Source organism: Vulpes lagopus, chromosome 7 (assembly GCF_018345385.1).
Source record: "Vulpes lagopus strain Blue_001 chromosome 7, ASM1834538v1, whole genome shotgun sequence".
NCBI lineage: Eukaryota > Metazoa > Chordata > Mammalia > Carnivora > Canidae > Vulpes > Vulpes lagopus.
In genome coordinates, this window is record NC_054830.1 from 68,229,203 (window position 1) to 68,248,509 (window position 19,307).

Sequence of the window (19,307 nt, forward strand, 5' to 3'; positions counted from 1 at the left end):
ATTTCGGCTCAGGTCATGATCTCAGGGTTGTGAGATCAAGGCCCACGTCGGGCTCTGTGCAGGCTGTGAAGATGGGCGTGGAACCTGCTTCAGCTTCTCCCCCTCCCTCTGCTTGCACACAAGCCTTCTCTCTCTCTCTCTCTCTCTCTCTCTTTCTCTTTCTCTCAAAAACAAATTAATAGGGACGTCTGGGTAGTTCAGTGGTTGAGCACCTGACTTCAGCCCAGGGCGTGATCCTGGAGTCCCAGGATCGAGTCCCACATGGGGATCCCTGAATGGAGCCTGCTTCTCCTTCTGCCTGTGTCTCTGCCTCTCTCTGTCTCTCATGAATAAATAAATAAAATCTTTTTAAAAATTAATAAAATGAAATAGTATATATGGAAGTGTTTTTTTATGGTATATGGGTTTTTAAAAAATAAACTAAAATCACTGATTGGTTGAGCTGACTTTCATTAAAAATATTTGCAAAACCTAATAAATCCCAAAACACGTGCATCTCTTTTCCTTTTGTCTCTTTCCTTCCTCGCCACGGTAGTAATGGACTTTATCCCCCATTTCTGAGGAAGTACATCACAGAAGGCACTGCTGTCTTTTTTATAACTTGGATATTACAAATTGTCAAGAGTCACTGTGCAAGATTGTGAACTAATTTGAGTGAACAAGCCAAGACATCTGGTTACGTAATATCAAGTGATAGAATCCTTTTTGAACTAATATTATTTTCATGTTGCTTTCTTCCTCTGTTATGACAACAGTGCTAATCCCAGCACTGACATATAGACTGGAAAGCCTGTGTTATTTCAACAGTGTCTTAGGAAGGGCTTCCCCAGACTGAGTAAGGGGACAGCTGCTAAGCTACAGAAACTGCTGTTAGCTCTGGGAAGTGGTTTGTAATGTAGGAAAACTGACCCGGCCTGGGCGGGTGGCCTGGGCGGTACCGACCTAACCAAGCCCCTTGGCTGTAGATAGGGATGCTTATTAAAAATGCGACTTCTTTCTGACAACTAACTCAAGGCAAGGTCCTGATTTGGATCCTGGATCAGGAGGAAAGAAATAAAGGATGTTAGAATGATTTGCAAAACTTGAATATGGGCTGTGTTACGTAAGTGCTTTATCAATGTTAAATTGGCTCCGTGCAATAACTGTACTGTGGTTTGAAAGGCCCTCGTTCTTGAGAGACATGCTAAAATATTCAGAGGTAAAGGGGCATGATCTTGACACCTTCTGAGTGTTCAGTAAAAAGCATGAGGGGTGGTGTGTGTGCAGGAGAGAAAGCGTGTTGGCAAAATGTTAATTAAATCCAGGCCGATAAGGGTATGTGAGAGTTCTGTTTTTCTATAAGTTGGGGGAAAAAATTAACTTTTAAGATGCAAAATTTCCTTGGTCCTTACCAAACCATAATTTCTGTGGGTGGTGCCCAAGGATCTATTTTTAACAAGTTCCCCCAGATGATTGAATCAAGCACATTGAAGTTTAAGTCTTTGGTTTAAAAAGTCTCGTTTTAATCGCTATTTCTTTGTTAGCTTAATTACTGAGCATACATTCTCACAGTTTGATCTGACCTTAATCTAGCACTTAATAAATAAATCCCCCATCTAGGCATTTATAAATCTTTAGAAGGGAATCCCCCACTTCAGAGGCGATGGAGGAACTGTTAAGCCTGGCCATAAAACAGACCAGAGCTAGAAGCCATCATCCTATGCGAGATGAGTCAGCCAGCAGTCGGGAGGTGGTTTATGTTCTCCTCCGGGCATGCAGTGAAGTCTTGAGTAGTGTGCATTTGCCCCCTGAAGACTTGGTTAAACCATGAGTGCAGCCTGACTGCTGTGCATTTACAGGGAAGAGGAGGAGAAGGCAATATTGGTGTTTGATGAGTCATCCCTCTAGCATGGCTGATGATCCTTGAGTGTTTATTACTTTTCCACGCTCTCCATCAGGCATCTGTTGGGGCTTAGAAATATCCTCCCCACCTCCCAGAAGCTGTTCTGAGTTTACCAGGGAAGAAGAGTTTAGGGAAAAGGAGAGAATTGGGATACAAAGAAGGCCTTCTGTATGGTGAGGGATTTTTTTTGAAGTTGAACTGGAATAAGAAGGAGGGAGCGAGGCTGTGCCTGTTCCCCTCCAGGAAGGAAGCAGGAAGTCCTAGGGTAGGAGGTGAAGTGTTTTCCTCTCGAGCCCACTAGATGGTAGCATCGGCCTAGGTCAGCTTGATGAGTATTCCGGTTGATTCCTGTATTGAGCCACTTGTGGTTCATTTGCAGGGTTTATTCACAGACCAGGTGTTAATAAATCAGGATTGCTTTCTTTTTTTTCTTTCTTTCTCTTTCCTTTCCTTTCTTAACTGAAACGTGCACTCTTCAACTAGAGGCCTAACTTCTTATTTTTTGGGGGGAAAAAAGGGTATGAAATAACCTTAACACTTTCTTTTAAAATGACCAAAATGGAATTGAGTTCCTTTCCGACTTCGTCTAATGGAGAAGAGCATAGTTCTCTCCCTCTTTTCTGTCTGTGGTTCATGAGCTTGTGAAAGAATAGAGTTCCCCAGGTCTATGTGTGGACTCGGGAAATCAAGCCTCACCCTCTTCCCCATCCTAAGCTCCAGGGCAGACAGGGAGCCCAGAAGGGATAGTGCTGAAGCCTTGTTACCCACCCCTACCCACGAGGGCTCTAGCAACACACGTGCCCCAGATTGCCATACCCCAGGCGACGTGCTTCTGCTCCTGGAACCCGAGTTTATAGAGCAGCTGATAGGACTGTCACACAGCTATTGTATCTTTTAACCTTAAAAGCTGTCTTTATTCAGGTTTTTAGAAACAGAACATTTGTATATCTAGAAGGTATTTGAAATCAGGATTGCCTACAAAATCTGGAATCTAGTTGTCACCCGATGGCATTAACTTAGCATTTTTAACGAGATGCCTTTTATCGAGTACCTAGTAGGTGTCTCACGTTGGGTAGACACTTTACACATGCTAACCCTAACACCCTTGGTATGCACTGGGGCCCAACTGTGTACCAAGTGAGAGGTGGCCTCTTCCTATATGTCTGGCAAATACAGTCAGATAAAAACTATAGTCACAGTAGAACCTTTGTTGTGCCATACAGATACTGAAGCCATAACAGATTGGTTTTTGTTTTGAAAAATGTGAAGAGGGGTGCCTGGGTGGCTCAGCGGTTTGGTGTCTGCCTTTGGCCCAGGACATGATCCCAGAGCCCCGCGATCGAGTCCCACATCAGGCTTCCTGCATGGAGCCTGCTTCTCCCTCTGCCTGTGTCTCTGCCCCCCCGCCCTCTCTCTGTCTCTCATGAATAAATAAATAAAATCTTAAAAATGTGAAGAACAAGCTTGGCTTCCATATTATAAAGTGGGTCAGTTGCAGCTGTAATCACTTGTGGTTGGGGAGGCCGGTGTGTTCCTGGTTGGGGCTGTGGCTTTGTTTAGAATGAAGAGGCTTATAAAGGAAGCCATAGAAAGCCTGAGTTCCCCGATTGCTGTGGCACAGGAAACAGGCCAGGCAGGCAGCATCCATTGTCTTGACCCGATCAGCATCCATTGTCTTGACCCGATCGTTTAAGATAGAATTTCAAGACCATCTGAAAACGCCCCTTGGTTATTCAGCATGAGGCTTGCTCTGATCAAGGCTTGCTGCGGGAACAACCGTGGGAAGAACATTTCTGCGACTTTCATGAAATTCCTATTTCCGAACGTTGTCGTTAGGTGTCAAGCCCTTTTCTATTAGCAGAGATCGATGTGCGGAGGAAAAAGTGTCTCTTCTGGGTTACTGATGTCCCTTGTCAGTTGGCTATGTGACTGTGCTGGGGGGGGCACCATTAATCATGGTCAAGTTACTAAGTCCCACTGGTACCCACACTGGTGCCAGCTACGTGGAGCTGCTCAGGTGAGGAGCAGTTTGAAAATTAGTGCCCGCGATTAGCCCATCAGTCCATGGTACTGTCACTTGGAGACTCTTGTTCAACAGCACCTTTGGCTTTTTCCATCCAAAGGGCTGGCATGACTAGCGGTTAGTTTTAGCTGTTGTGAGGAACTGCCCTCCTGTTGCATGAGTGCACCCTCAGTGAGTGGCTCAGATCCCGTGGGACCTGTGTTCTGTGACCCTCCGAGACACATCCTGAATTTCCCTGAAAACCCACTCCTCTGGCCCTTCCTTTGAGGGCTTCCCAGAGGAAAAGTCATTCTGTGCCACACCCCAGGATGCTGAATCACCGTCCACGGGTGTGGCCAGGACAGGCCTTTTTTTTTTTTTGGAAAGCTCCCCAGGTAATACTTATGTGTACCTCCCACCAGGAACCACGCTTACAATGCTTCTATTCTATTGTATCTTTAAAAAACATATAGCCCACTTGAAATTCTTAGACAAAGATTAAATTTGACACTTTTAATGCAGTACGGTTAAGGTATTATGGATCACATTTGTTGTCTTTTGATGACTTTTGCCATTACTCAGAAAACGCATCCCTGCCTCTGATGACATTTTCGATGGAAAGAGCAAGGTGGAGGTGGTGGGGTGGGCGGAATTGTGTAAGTGAGACAGAGTAAGTTTTCTTCCGCGGCCCGTCCCAGGGATTTGTTTTGCTGGTATTAGAGATTTCCCTGTGCCTGACTACAGAAGGATGGAGGTTTGCCTGGAGCTCCTTCAGGAGCAGGAGGACAAGGGACCAAGTGCACCTTCCCTCCTGGAGGCTCCACCTCCTTTGGGTTTTAGCTTCCTGCAGCTGAGCTATGGGCCTGTGGTTCCTTGAGGCTTCGATTCTAGAGGCATGGCTCTGCTTTGTCCTCCCCCCTCACTTGCTACTGATTCTCAGATCTTGATCTCTGGCCCTGCCTGACATTTAGAGCTGCTTTTCCAGCGTGGACCCTGGAGCCGTGTGGGAGGCCGAGAAATGCAGACTCTAGGGCATCACTCAGATGCACTTGAATCCTAGTTTGCATCTGATCAAGGTCCCCAGAGGGTGTGTTGTGTGCCAGGAGCCCTGGTCTTCGGGATGTCCCCACCCTCATTGCATCCTCCTTTCCTGCTCCCACCAACCCACGTTTGTCTGTTAGGTAGCACTGTTTCTCCAGTGCTTCCGTTTTCGTTTCATCCTTCCTTTGTTCAGCTTTTTATTGGCTGCCTCCCAGAGGTGGGTGTTGGGAGATGCAGTGAGCAAAACCAGAGCTGTTTCCTACCCTGTGAAGCTTAGCTTGGAGGGGCAGAAGGAGATCTTACATACCTCACCAGCTATGACTGTGGAATTATGACAAGCATCGGAGAGGAGAGTCAGTAATGCAAATGGAGAGTAGTTAGGGACACCAGGGAAGACTTTGCTAAGGAAGCGATGCCTGTGCTGGGTACTGGGGCCTGAAGAGGAACAGAGAGAACTTTCTAGGCAGAGGGAATAGCATGTGCAAAGGCCCAGCTCATCATAGAAAGTTTACAGAGAATTAATTTAAAAAAGAACATTAAATTGCACTCAAGTCCTCCATCTTTATCTGTTCTTCCATCCAACCTCATCGGATTTTAAACCTCCTCCATTCCCTAAGCCGTGGAGCTAGCCCAGGCCCTTGGCTTTCCTGCCTGCGTGATGTGGCCCTGTGCTCAGTCGCACACTTCCTCAGTCATATTTAGTCTCCCATTCTACAATTGCATTTGCTGGGAAAACCTCTTTTTTCACTGTTCCCTGAGTACACCAAAGTCAGATTGTAGATTAACTCCCGCTTCATATGTGTGTTATTTTGTGTGTTATTTTAAGTGAACTTGATATCAAAATATACAGAAAAGAACACAAATAAGAATGGAGCTTGATGGAGCTTTACAAAGTAAGTACACCGGTATCATCAATACCCAGATCAATAGATAGAGTATTATAAGCTTCCCAGAAGACCTCTCTCTCTGTTTCTCTCTTTCTCTTTCTCTCTCTCTCTCACACACACACACACACACACACACACACACACACACACGTCACTTGATACGGAAGTGACCACGCTTCTGTCTTCTATTAGCATTGATTAGTTTTGCCTGTTTCTGAACTTTATGTGAATGGGTTCAGGCTATTGGTAATGTATCGTGTCTGGCTGCTTTTGCCAACATAACATGAGAAGAATCCATTTGTTTCTGGCCTAACAGTAGTTCATTTATTTCCTTTGCTATACGGTCATGCGTGGTATGACTGTACCGTAATTTCCCCATCCTATTGATGGGCATTTGAGTCTTTTCCAGTTTGGAGCTATTATAAAAATTCTCATGCGTGTCTTTTAATGGCTAAATCTACATTCTCCTGTCGGGAATGTGCCTGGGAGTGGGATTATGTCACAGGGTATGCGTATGTTCAGCTAGTAGTAGTAAATACGGCCAGTAATTTTTCCAAAATAGTTGTGCTAATTTTCATTCTTACCAGTCGTGCCAGAAAGGCCCAGTTGCTACAAGTGCTACCACTTGGTTTTGTCAGATTTTATTGTAGCCACTCTTGGTGGGCCATATAGTGCTATTACTTTGTGGTTTTAATTTGCATTTCTTTGATGACTAATGTGGTTCCCATTTTCTACAGATCCCTTTGTTTTTTCTCTTAGTGATTTATAGGAGTTCTTTATATATTCTTTATATATGCATATTGCAAATATCTCTGTGGGTTGTCTTTTAAGTGGTGTCTTTTAATGAATGTAAATTATTTAATGCAGTTTATAAGCATCTTCATGTTAGATCATTTTTACACCACAGTTCTGTAAAAAAAAAAAAGTAGAATACACAAATATACATTTTTTAAAAATGATAAAAAATTAAAAACCTGGGAAATATAAATTAAATTTAGACTGGGGAGATAAGACACACAAATAACCCATATAATTCTATTAAGGTATTATAATTGAACAATAAATTTTGCTTAGAGCCACTTAGAAGTCAAAATTCAAATGGAAACATGGTCTGTTATGTGGTTCACATTCATTGTGAGTTCTTCAGTTTTATGAGGGGTCAAAGCAGACAAGGGATGGATGGACTGTGAGGTGCATCCACATGTAACAGGCAATTTGATTGTCAGAGAGCTAACAGGTGTACCTTCTGTTACAGGTTATTCAGCGATAGTTATGACCTCCCGGTTACGTGCGTTGGGTGGAAGAATTAATAGTATACGCACCTCAGAACTACCCAAAGAGAAAACTCGGTCCGAAGTCGTCTGCAGCATCCGCTTCCTAGATGGCTTGGTACAGACCTTCAAAGCTAATGTAAGTTCTCCAAATTTAATGTTTTCTAAATTAATGCCACTGGAAATAATTGTTCTTCATTTTATAAGCCAAGAGATGAAAACTATTTTAAAATAAAACCCTGAGGGGGTGCCTGGGTGGCTTAGTCGGTTAAGCGCCAACTCTTGATGTTGGCTTAGGTCATGATCTCATGGTCCTGGGATCGAGCCCCACATCAGGCTCTGCACTCAGCAAGGAGTCTGCTTGCCCCTCTCCCTTTGCCCCTCATCCAGGCTCGAGTTTTCTGTCTTTCTCTCTGACTCTCATAAATAAAATTTAAAAAATAAATAAAATAAAAGCTTGAGATCTCAGTTCTTGAATATTGATATTGAACTGGAAATAACCCTAAAAACCTTGCCCACGTTCCTGTTCACCTGGAGTGTCTTCCCCCCGCCCCCCTTCTTGGTGACATGAACCCAGAGACTCTTTGATGTTACTTCTTCTCTGTGACATCTTCGTCAGCTTCCTGAATTAGTTCTTCCATAATGGTGCCTTGTATGCTTTAGTGGAGCCCATATCGCATTTCATTAATAGTAGTTATAATCACTAGATTATATGTTCTTTAAACCGTGAGCTCCTCAAGGACAGAAATAGTATCATTTCCCCCTGAGCCTGGTCCAGAGCCGGGCACTTAGGACATGTGTGAGTGGATGGGTCCAACCTGAGGGGTGGTGAGACAGTTCCACTCATAGATGGTCGGGCTCAGGAGAGCCTGGCTCCTCCCACCTCAAGCCCACGACAGAGGCAGGACCAGAAATGCCGCCTCCAGTCTCAAGAGTTGCCTGAGTTGCAATAAGATGCCTGAACTGTAAGCAGTCCATGCTGCCTCACTCTACCCCAGTCACCGCTTCAGCGAATGACCTCTGCCTCCCTCTCCCATCCTCTAGCCAGGCCTGAAGGGGTCAACCCCAAGTCTGGACTGGCTGCCAGCATCTGCCCCAACCTGGAAAGTTCAGTGTGCAAGGAAAGGGGTCAGAAAGAGAAGAGTGGGAAAAAAAAGAGTGGGTACAGGAGAACAACTAGGGGTAATAGAAGGCACAGAACTTGAAAGGGTAACAGTAACTGGCCCCTGGGTCTTCCATTCCCACCTCTAACTTTGCCTCCCGCTGGCCCCAGGTCACTATGGGCCTTGATGGCTGAATAGACCAGAGGAGAGGCTTGCAGGAGGTCGCAGCATGGTGGGTGCTCTCAGAAGGTCACAAGTGTCTCTTCCACGTGCTATAAGCTGACAGTACAAGTCTGCTCCTTTGTTAAAATGTATGTTTTCTGTTTAGGAGCTATTTCTTCGCTATATATCTTCCTCCTGACAAGAACATGAATGTTTATCTAACATGTTTACTGAGCACCTACTATGTGCCAGGTTTCACGCTGGGTATAATGAATATAGCAGTGAACAAAACGGCAAAGTATCTGGCCTTTTATTTTATTTTATTTTTTTATTTTTTTATTTTTTTTATTTTTTTAATTTTTATTTATTTATGATAGTCACACAGAGAGAGAGAAACAGGCAGAGACACAGGCAGAGGGAGAAGCAGGCTCCATGCACCGGGAGCCTGATGTGGGATTCGATCCCGGGTCTCCAGGATCGCGCCCTGGGCCAAAGGCAGGCGCCAAACCGCTGCGCCACCCAGGGATCCTGTATCTGGCCTTTTAAAGCTCACATCCTCGTGTGAAGAAATGGACCATAATGAAATGTGTATCAGGTGGTATGTGCTTAGAAGAAAAATAAAGTGGGATGAGGAGGGTAGAGCATGCCAGAGCAGGACAGGGGTGGGATTGTCACTCTACAGAAGTGATCAGGAAAGACCTCACCTGAAGGAAGTGCAGGAAAGAACCATGTGATTCTCTGGAAGGGAAGCTTATTCCCGGTTTTTGAAAAGAGCAGAGCAAAGGTCCTGAGGCAGGATCCTACTCAGTGTAGTTGTAGTATGGACACTAGTATGTCTGGAGTGGAATGAGCAAAGGGGAGAGTAGCAAGGGAGGTCAGAGGTAATTGGTTTCAGGATGGTCAGGGGGACTGTGGGAAGCCTTATGGGTCATCCTGAGGGCTCTGGCTTTATTCTGAGAGAGGCAGCAAGCATTGGTAGTTTTGGGCAAAGACCTTACATAATCTGTCTCACTCTAGATCCCCGTCAACAGTGGACTTGATGGGGGTGGGGTGGCAAGGGCTAAGAGATTATTCTAACAGTCCAGGGGGGTTGGGGAGGAAGAGGGTTGGTGGACACGGTGGTGGTAGTGTGGAGGTGGCTAAGAGTAAACCAAGTCTGAAAATATTTTTGAGGGCAGAGCCTGTGGGATTTGCCAACAGGTGGAATTTGGGATGCGAAAGGGGCCTGATGGTGACTCCGAAGGTTGTTGGCCTGGACAAGCAGCAAGATGGAGTTGTAGTTAAGAGATGGGAAAGGCTGTAGGAAGGGCGGGCTTTGTCATGGACACGTTGAGTCTGAGGTGCCTGTTCCTCATCCCCATAGAGATGGTGATACACAAAGAAGAAGGTTCGGGGGAGGGTCTAGGCTGGGATACAGATGTGGGGCTTACTAGGGCAGAGATGGTATTTCAAGCTACAAATCTGGATGAGGTCCCCTGACAAGTGAGGACAAGGAAGATAGGAACATGGTTCAGCGTCGGAAGGTTAGACGAAGAACAGGCATTACAGGGGATGGGGACAGACTGTCCCGGGAGGGAGGAGGAGAGCAAGAGCCAATGTCTGAGAATCTGGGCTAAGAACCTCTTTAAGGAGGAGTGATGAGCCTGTAAATGGGGATGAGGAAAGCGCCTGCCCAGAGCAATGATCCTAGAACACAGCCTGGCGCTCAGCGGGCGTCCTGTTGTTCTTGGTCACAGGCACCGCTGTTCGTGTGTGACTTCCCCAAGCCGCCAGCAGTCGGGTCAAAGCTGACTCACACTGAACTTGAACCTGAGGGTTCTGGAGGTCTGGTGGCAGCTGAAACCCCATTTGCGTTAAATTTTCCACTTGCAGGGATCATTGGCACCAACTCTTGAGGCATCATTGGGAAGCTGGCCTGGACATCCGTTCTTAGCCTGGCCCAAGGAGCAAGCTGGTCACGGACAGTGACCTGGCGTAGCAAAGATGACCTCTTGTGGGGTGGGGAACTGGGCTGGGAGGCTTGTTCTTTATAAATGTGTGCTTTATTGTATTTCAGTTCCTTTTGAGAACTTGGAAACTTGGGCAGAAATACTAGAGGGGGGGTGAGTTACACACTCTACAGGGGAGATGCGGCGCCATGGGGACGTGCAGGCTTTGGCAGCCAAGGGCCTGGAGTCAGGCAGGCAGACCGACCATCCATCATCAGCTGATGGCATATGGCATGGAGCCTCCCAGCACCTCTGTTTGCTTACAGCCAAGGGGATGCTGGTGATGCCTTCACAAGTAGCCACAGAGAGTAGAGATGGTTTAGAAAAAGTGCACCTCGTATCATGGCTTGTTGTGGGTGTTCAATAGTTATTTACCTTTTATTTTTTTTATTTTTTATTTAAAAAAATTATTTATTTATTTATTTATGATAGTCACACAGAGAGAGAGAGAGGCAGAGACACAGGCAGAGGGAGAAGCAGGCTCCATGCACTGGGAGCCCAACGTGGGATTCGATCCCGGGTCTCCAGGATCACGCCCTGGGCCAAAGGCAGGCGCCAAACCGCTGCGCCACCCAGGGATCCCAGTTATTTACCTTTTAAATACAAAATCCTATAGAGATTTTAATAAGGGGAACCGATAGCTCTTTGATGCACCAGGAGAGTAGGAGAGCATCTCATGACTTGGAATATGTGGCCTGGGCTGCCTTTCCCACACTGTCACGATTCCCTCGTGAAGGAAGCTGTCCTGGGTAGAGGAAGCAGCAGGTGCAGGGCCCTCGGGCAGGAAGGGGGATGTGTTCGGGGAAATGGGTGTATCTCCTGTTCCCACACTTATGACCGAATAATACAAGATCCCATCAAAGAAGAGGTTGCAGGAGGGGGCCTGCCAGCTACCTAATTCTCCTCTTCCTGGTCCCAGTGGCCTTTTTCCAGGTACATCATCTGCTCTGAAGCACTCAAAAGAGGAGCTGTCATTTGCTCGTTCTACGTAGTCTATTTCTGAGTCTCATTGTCCTTAAGTCAATGCCTTGGTTCAAAGGATTCCTGAGAAGCCTGCCCGATAAAGGAGAACTTGCGATTTCCCAGCAGCACCATGCTGTCTCCCTCCCCTGTGCCTTTGTACCAGGCCCTCTGCTTAATGTTGCCTTTTCTTCATTTCCTCTGGAGGGGGACGGGTGACACTCAGCCAGGGGGACGGGTGACACTCAGCCCTGTCACCCTCCCCGTCCCGGGTCAGGAGTTGCTTCCGCTTGTCCCCAAGTTGAATTACCATCTGTGTCTGTTCTGTGTGTTTACTGGGCCCAGAGTGTCTCACGGCACTTGATAGCATCTGACACACCACGTCCTGGTCACTGCTTCCACGCCTGGCCTCTCTGGGACACTTACTGTGGCTCTGTCTCCGTGCCCAGCATCGTGCCTGCTCCGTAAGCTCCGAGTGGTGACGGTAGCCGAGTCCTGCTCTGGACGTGAAGCGTGGCCAAATGTCTCCACTGGCTTCTCACTTCAGATGGCGGAGAGCGGAGACGCAGATAATCCCTCAGGGTGTCACGTATCAAGTCACTTTGAGGGGGGTTTAGGATGGCATTTTCATGTCCTTAGCCATCTTCTTTCACACCGTTAGTAGAGCTGTGTTCCCTGTACACACTGCCGTGGCTCCCAAAGAGCCAACAAACTGATGTGGGATTAGCATTTTGCTCTGGGTAATCCACGGGTAGGTCATGGAGAGTTTACTCTCGTAGTGATCTCTGTTTTCCAATTCAGACATCACTTGGGAATCTCAGCTGAGGGGAAGGAAAAAGTCTTAGAAAATTAAGCTATGCTATCTTAAATCCTATTTATGTGGTTTTTCTTAGCCCCACTTCCCATATATACCATGTGACTTCTTGATGTGACATTTATTAAAGCATTTCTTACTGTGAGGTATGAGTGCATATAAAATCTCTAAATGTTTTAACTCCTTTTTTGCCTACAGTAAAGACTTTTAAGAAGATTTATTATCTTAGCACGCAAGCGCATGCAGCGGGAAGGGCAAAGGGAGAGAAAGAAAAAGAACCTCAAGCAGAGTCCATGCTGAGTGTGGAGCCCGACGTGGGGCTCAGTCCCAGGACCCTAAGATTAAGACCTCAGCAGAAATCAAGAGTTGACTTCCTATCTGAGCCACCCAGGCATCCCTACAATAAAGACATTAATTTGTTTTAAAAATCTGCCCACTAGAGGCACCTGGGTGGCTCAGTTGGTGAAATGTCTGCCTTTGGCTCAGGTCGTGATCTCAGGGTCCTGGCATCGAGTCCCCTGTTGGGCTCCTTGCTCAGCAGGGAGTCTGCTTCTCCCTCTCCCTCTGCTCATTCTCTCTCTCTCTCTCTTTTTCTTAAATAAATAAAATTTTAAAGAGACGCTTGGGTGGCTCAGCAGTTGAGCGTCTGCCTTTGGCTCAGGGTGTGATCCCAGTCCCGGGATCGAGTCCCACATCGGGCTTCCTGCATGGAGCCTGCTTCTCCCTCTGCCTGTGTCTCTGTCTCTCTCTCTGTGTCTCTCACAAATAAATGAAAATCTTTAAAAAAATAAAATAAAATCTTTAAAAAAAAATTTACCCACTAGACACTTTTTTTTTTTTTCCTAGAAACAAGACACCGGTCAAGTTCTTCTGGATATGGCATACAACCACTTGGGTGTGACTGAAAAGGAGTATTTTGGTTTGCAGCATGGCGATGACTCAGTCGACTCTCTGGTAAGTACCAGCCCTTTAAGACATGCTGGACTCCTACATGGTTTGGTTTTATATCTTATGTTTTCTTACCCAACAGAGATGGCTGGAATCAAGCAAACCCATCAGGAAGCAGTTAAAAGGTGAGTGTGACCTTCTCATTTCAGTTGCACACCAAACATTAGTATATCGTGGCCCCTTTCTCACCTCCAACCCTCAGTGTGCTCCTAACATCTGGGACCTGGATTCTCAGTGGTCCAGGTGGTATGATATGTCTGACTTCTCAGTGAGCGGAGATGCTTCCAAATCAGTCCTCCCCAGCTATGAGCAGGAAAGGGAAAGGTGAAAGAAGGCAGCCAAGAGCCCAGGAACCTACTTGCTTCTTATAAGGGAAGGAGGATGGCCTCTCTTAGACCAGTGTGAGAGCCAGGGTGGGAAGGACACATGTGCATGCACACACACACACTCACACTCCCTCCCACTGGAGCCTAAGACATAGGTAGGTAATATCACAGATACAACATACTGCTCCCCAGTCATGAGTGGGCCCCAGTGCTGTACTTAAACTCCCAGTCAGGAAGGGCTTCACAGCATGCCCCGTCCCCACCCTCCACCCAGACTGTTCCCAGCCTGGTTTCCCAGCATCACACTCTCTGTTCCCCTTTCTGCACCTTATGCTCCAGACAAATCTGGCTGCCCTGCCAGGCTGCACACATTCCTCAGTGTCTTCCTTCTGTCCCTTCCCTCTTGTTTGAAATGCTTTTCTCTCTCCTATATCCAAATCTTGCTGTTCTTCCAAGCCACTCAGACTGCCGTCTCTTTTATTAGAGGCCGTGACTCTCCCTACCCTCCCTTACATTTGTCGTTACCTGCTTAGCTCCCGAGAGCACTCTTTCATCTTGTAGTTGCCTGCCTTTATCTTCCTTGGAAACTGCAAACTCCTTCAGGGAAGGATGCTTGCAACGTTGTCTGGGCACCTCACAATGCGCCCCCCTCCTCAGGAGGCGGCCAGTGAATGGCTGAAGGGTAGACAGCAGGTGGATTTCATACAAGTGTAAACACACGTATGCCACCTCCCCCCACCTGCCCCAGCACCCCGATGGAAAGGAGTAGAGAGAAGGAACCATGGCCATGATCCCACTGCTGCCTCCAAGCCCTTACCTCCCTTAGTATTCAGAACTACCCATGGGGAGCCACAGAGCCACGGTGCAAGTGAATATCTGCCCCCATTTGAATTCTCAGAGCCTTAAGTCCCCACAGGCATGAATAGGTATCATCATTCATTCTCTCACTAACTTATTCATTCAGGAAATGTGCCCTGAGCTCAGATTTTGGTAACACATTGGGCTAAGCTCTGAGAACCTGGTTCAAATCAGATTGGGACCCTGCACTCGAAAAGCTGACAGCCAAGCATGGGGATGTAGACAAGGAGAGCGATGGTTCTAGGCTAGTTCTGAGCACATGATAGGATGTTCTGGGTGCACAAAGGTATCCTGAGACACTGTGACAAGTTACAGTGAGGAGGGGAGCTGGAAGACTAGTCCAAGGCAGTAGGAAGACTGAGCTATCCCCCAGATGTACGGGTGGTCAGACTATACCGAGTTACAGCACCACCCACTGGTACCCGAGCACCTGTGCAGAGGTACCTTCGTAGGTGAACACACCACCCCCCATACCTTTGACACATGCCAGAGAGACACTGACATTAAGTACTTCAGAGAGGGAAGGTGAGGTATCCCGCTCCGTGGCAGGATCAGCGAGAGGAGCAGGGTGGAGAAGGCTTGAATTTCAGAAGCAGCGAAGCGCTGAGCACACAGGGCCAGCAAACATTCAGTGTGTAATGGAGAGGGGTGCCGTTGACCTGAAGAAGAGCATGGAATCTTAGCAGCACAACCTGATCCTCTCCTGTGACCATCTCCAGCAAAAGAAATGGGCTAATTTTATCTCTACAAGCAAACTGACTCTTGGTATTGTTGCATAAAGCCATATTTGAGTATGTTAATTCTATAACACTTGCCGGTATGTTCATCACTTTGGGAATTTACTTTGCGTTAAAAGCATGAACTGTTTCCCAGTATCCAAAAGACTGAGGTGTGGCATAGCAGAATCAAAAACCTCAGTGCTAAAGTTCTGATTTTGTCCTCAGTTGTGTGCTGAAGGCCCATGTCTATGCCTGTTGGCTTCTCTGCACAGCCGTGCCATCAGTATCACCCTAGCCTACTCATAGTCTTGGCTATGACTGGTCTTTATGCTCAAGAACATACATGGAAGTGTTTGGGGAAAAGTACAAAATCGCTATCTATGTGAGATTATTTCCTTGTGAATGTTGTATAATCTGTCGATTTAAAGAATTCAGAAATTCCTGCTACAAGTGACGGAGTGCGTTGTTTGAACACAGCCATGTAGTAGGGAGGGGATAATACCTCATTCTGTGCTCGTGTTGCAAAATATCTGACTCTTTGCAGACTTGGAGATTTCTAAACAGTCGATTGTCTTGTGCACTCCTTTTGAAATTCGTCCTTCTATTGATGAAAAAAAGCTGTGGTCTAGTGAAAAAAAATGCATCACTTGTGGGAGAGTAGCCGCTTACCTGCATTGACTTTTTTAAAGGGAAAACTTAAATTTGTTTTTGAAAAATGTTGTAGGAGGTTTCCCCTGTACTCTGCATTTTCGAGTAAGATTTTTTATACCTGATCCCAACACACTGCAGCAAGAACAAACCAGGTAATAACATTTTTTTTTAAAGTTTCCTTTTTAATATATGAAAATGAGTAACCACTAAAAATGTACTCTTTATCTTATCACTGTGGCCGTACACTGCATTTGGGTATAACCACACCAGCGGTTATGAAACAAGTGAAAATCAGAGGGGTGCATAATTGAAATTTTCATCAGCCAATTAGTTTCTCTGTCTTGGGCCTACTTCCTTCCTTATTTGGTGCAATTTCAAGTACACTCCCACCCACCACCTCCTGCCCCTCCTGCTACCCCAAACCCCTCCTGCCTGTGGAGCCTGCAGGGGCCCAAAGAAAGTGCTCCTTCCTTCATTTGCTAACGCAGGCAGGGTTTGGAAGATAACACGGTATCACGGTGGGGCGAGCATGGGGGCCCTTTAGGATCACAAGAGGTCTCTGAACTGAGCATTCTCCACCAGATCCCCAGTTGGTAGAAATAGAAAGGAATGCAGGCTGGACCAGCTCCTCTCCTGGGTGAATCAGGCTGTGCAGGCAAAATGTGAACCAGATAAGGGAGAGAGCCCAGATAGGATTGTTTACCCCTCAGGGCTTGGCGTAGGGCCTGGCCCTTGTTTTGTACTGGCACGTGGGTTTTCTGGGTGGGGAACAGTGTTTGGAATGGAGGGGGCGGGCACAGGAAGGTGGCTGCTGTTTGAACAGTGACCCCGCCTCTACTTGCCCTCCCCCACAGCAATGGTGAGCCCTTTTATTAATATGTTTGTTTTTCATAGGGAGGGCAGCTTCCAGAGTTTTTTTTTTTTCCTCTACCAGAAAAAAAAAGAAAGAAAACCCAATGTATGTTCAGGAATATTGACTCCCATTCTTTGTTCACTGTGCCCATGAGACTGTGTCCAAGAAGGTGACATTAACTCAGGCATCGAGTACGGTGTTTTGTTTTATTTTTTTGAGGGTCCTCACATGATGACATTTTAGCTTTCGGTTTGTTTAAAGGCTAAATATTAGTCTATTATTCTGTTTTGCCTTTGTGCACCTCTTCCCTCCACAATAGCAGACATTGGAGATTTAACTGTGTTTACTGTTGAGTTAAATTGTAAGCCAGAGTCAGAGATGTCGGCAGGGCTCATCGGGTAGCTGTGGGGGGTTCATGTAGTGCTTTGAGTTTTCCCCATCATGGCTCCTTATGCTGGTGGCCTAAGGGGTTAGTGTAGGAGCTCAGTTCAGAAGCCAATGGACACCCAGGGGTGACACTGTCTATAGGAATAGGCGTTTGAGGTCACCCCACTACGGTTCCCCCAGGCCATTACTAAATATCAAGTTCTGTTCAAGGGATGCATTAAAAATATTATGACGACACACACAGTATATGTTGTGTGTGTCTACATGTGTGTGGTTTTAGCCAGTGGACTTTTAAATCACAACCAAGCAGCAAAGATACATTGTGCTTCACCATGCAGTACAGATATGTATTATGAAGCAAGTGTTTACACTAGCAAGGACAGAGCACTCTCAGGTTCTTCTTCTCCGTTTCCTTCTTTTAAAATTTCAATTGTGACCCATTAAATTTATGACCAACTGATAGGTCCCAATGCCAGGTATGAACCACCTTGCCTAAACTAGTCCTTGTCACCCCTCATTCTGTCTCCCCCGTGATGCTGGAGCCACCAGGGGTGTGGCGGCCAGCGGGCACGATGGAGGTCTCCAAACGTAGAACTAGAGTGGAAGGATTGCTAGGGCTGGTCCATCTCCAGTGGCCCTCTTGGTCATTGGGCATCCGCTTCCCGACCCCACCAGAGAGAAGCTTCCTCCCTCTGGGTGCCAACAAAATCATCCTGCTGAGCCTCCTTGTCATTTGAGGGACCATTTGAGATGGAGGGAGGACTTGGGGAGAAACCGGGCTGTCTTGAGATCTGGAAGGGCCAACATGGGTAAGGGGAATTAGACGTGCTTGGTGGTAGATCATGGCCAGTGGGGGGAGGATGCAGACAGGCAGATTTGGGCACAAGATGAGTAATAGATAAATTTTTGTCTTTCCCTGAGTCTAAGATCAAAGTTTGTTTGAATCCCTGCTACAGTTCACTGTGTTAGGACTAACACCTGACCCTAACCACCCCACCTTCCAACTTAAGATGCATGGTATTCCCCAGGGTGGAATAGAGTGTAGTTGTCACCTCCTGGGAGTCTGGGCACCAGATTTCAATGTAACAGGAGCCATAGCAGCAGCCACCCACGTGGCTCCTATAGAGCTGGTGGGCAGCCAGGACTGACAGATCTTTTTCTTATGCTGAGCTAGACTTCCACCATTAATTCACGTGTGTGTGTGTGTTTAACTTAGAGTTTTGCCTTGTTTTGCCTTTATTCCTGACACACAGTATCTTATTAAGCCCCAGCTCTGTAGTTTATCCAGAAATAAGTCCCTTTTAGAGAAATTTAGCTCTCAAGTGTCAGAGAAAGCAGTATTTGTTGTTTTCTGTTTGTCTTCTAAAATTCTAGGCAGGGAGGCATTCGTTGCTTTTGTGTGTGTGTGTGAAGTTGAGGTCACGGATGGGATACACTCTAGGAATGATCTTTACATTTCTGAAGTTGGATGCGCTGAGCATCTCTTCTGTATGGTTTTCTTTTATTCTAATTGCTAGACATCTCTTTGACTGTGAGCCTCCACAACTGCTGTTCCTGATAAATTTAGGTCGTTGTATACCGAATTTCATTTACTGGCAGTCTCGAAATGAGGCTCCTTCAGGATTTCCAAGAGACCCCTTACTTTGGGCCTCCTCCCGCTATTACAGCCTCTTTGTATGATGTCATGGGGTTGACTCAGGCAAAATAGCCTTTGATGAATGGTGACATCCAGGTTCATGTTCTCCTTTTCTATCCCTAGGAAGATACACCAATTAGCCAGGCTCGTCACTGGAGGGCCAGATTCACCATCGGATTATCTAGCATTCTCTCCCTTCTCTACTTTCTTCCAGTAGCATTGTAGGAGGAGAGAACACTTAATTCTGGTTGAATGTCAGCTTGGATAAACATAGGAACAAACTAGAAAGGACTGGTGATGTTCTCCTAGGTGAAAAATATAGTCTCCAATACAGAGTAAGTGTGAATCAGCAAATGTATGCTACACGATGTTTCATTGCTGGTCTTCAACACGTTAAAGATAGTTGATGATAACTACAGGCTATGTAATGATATCAGAAATAGGAAATTGACCCTAAGCTGAAGTCATTAGATGCAGAAGAAATTTGTAGCATAGTCAGGTTTTTTCATAGTGTGAGCGTCCAGGTTAAAATAAGATCTAACTGACCCCATGTAACCTATCTGAATGCCTGTTTCCCCAAAAAAGAGGAGGTGGTGGTGCCTTCTTCAGAGCTGGTAGGAGGCTAAAACGAGGCAGTACATTATAAATTTCCCACACCCGGCCTACATCTGTGCAGAGAGGAGGTCGTAATGCCCTGTGAAGTAGTCACATCTCGGAACACCAGCCTTGACCTTTGAATGTATAGCTATAAAGGAATAAGGAGACCCCATGTGTTTTAAATTGCCAAAATTATCACTCTCCTGCCCCAGAACACTCCTG

The 19,307-nt window shown here is 46.3% G+C and overlaps 1 protein-coding gene across 7 annotated transcripts in view; it reads left to right on the forward strand.

Annotated features, from left to right (window-relative positions):
• Positions 1-19,307, forward strand: part of PTPN3 (protein tyrosine phosphatase non-receptor type 3) — a 110,748-nt gene that overhangs the window by 25,955 nt on the left and 65,486 nt on the right. For 6 of the 7 annotated variants that reach the window (XM_041763737.1, XM_041763741.1, XM_041763739.1 and 3 more), the window contains 4 exons: positions 7,068-7,222; positions 12,957-13,064; positions 13,141-13,183; positions 15,686-15,764. In XM_041763737.1, coding sequence (XP_041619671.1) covers positions 7,068-7,222; positions 12,957-13,064; positions 13,141-13,183; positions 15,686-15,764 — 385 coding nt within the window. Of the gene's footprint in view, positions 1-7,067; positions 7,223-12,956; positions 13,065-13,140; positions 13,184-15,685; positions 15,765-19,307 lie in introns of those variants that run through there. The other variant, XM_041763743.1, reaches the window with a different exon arrangement.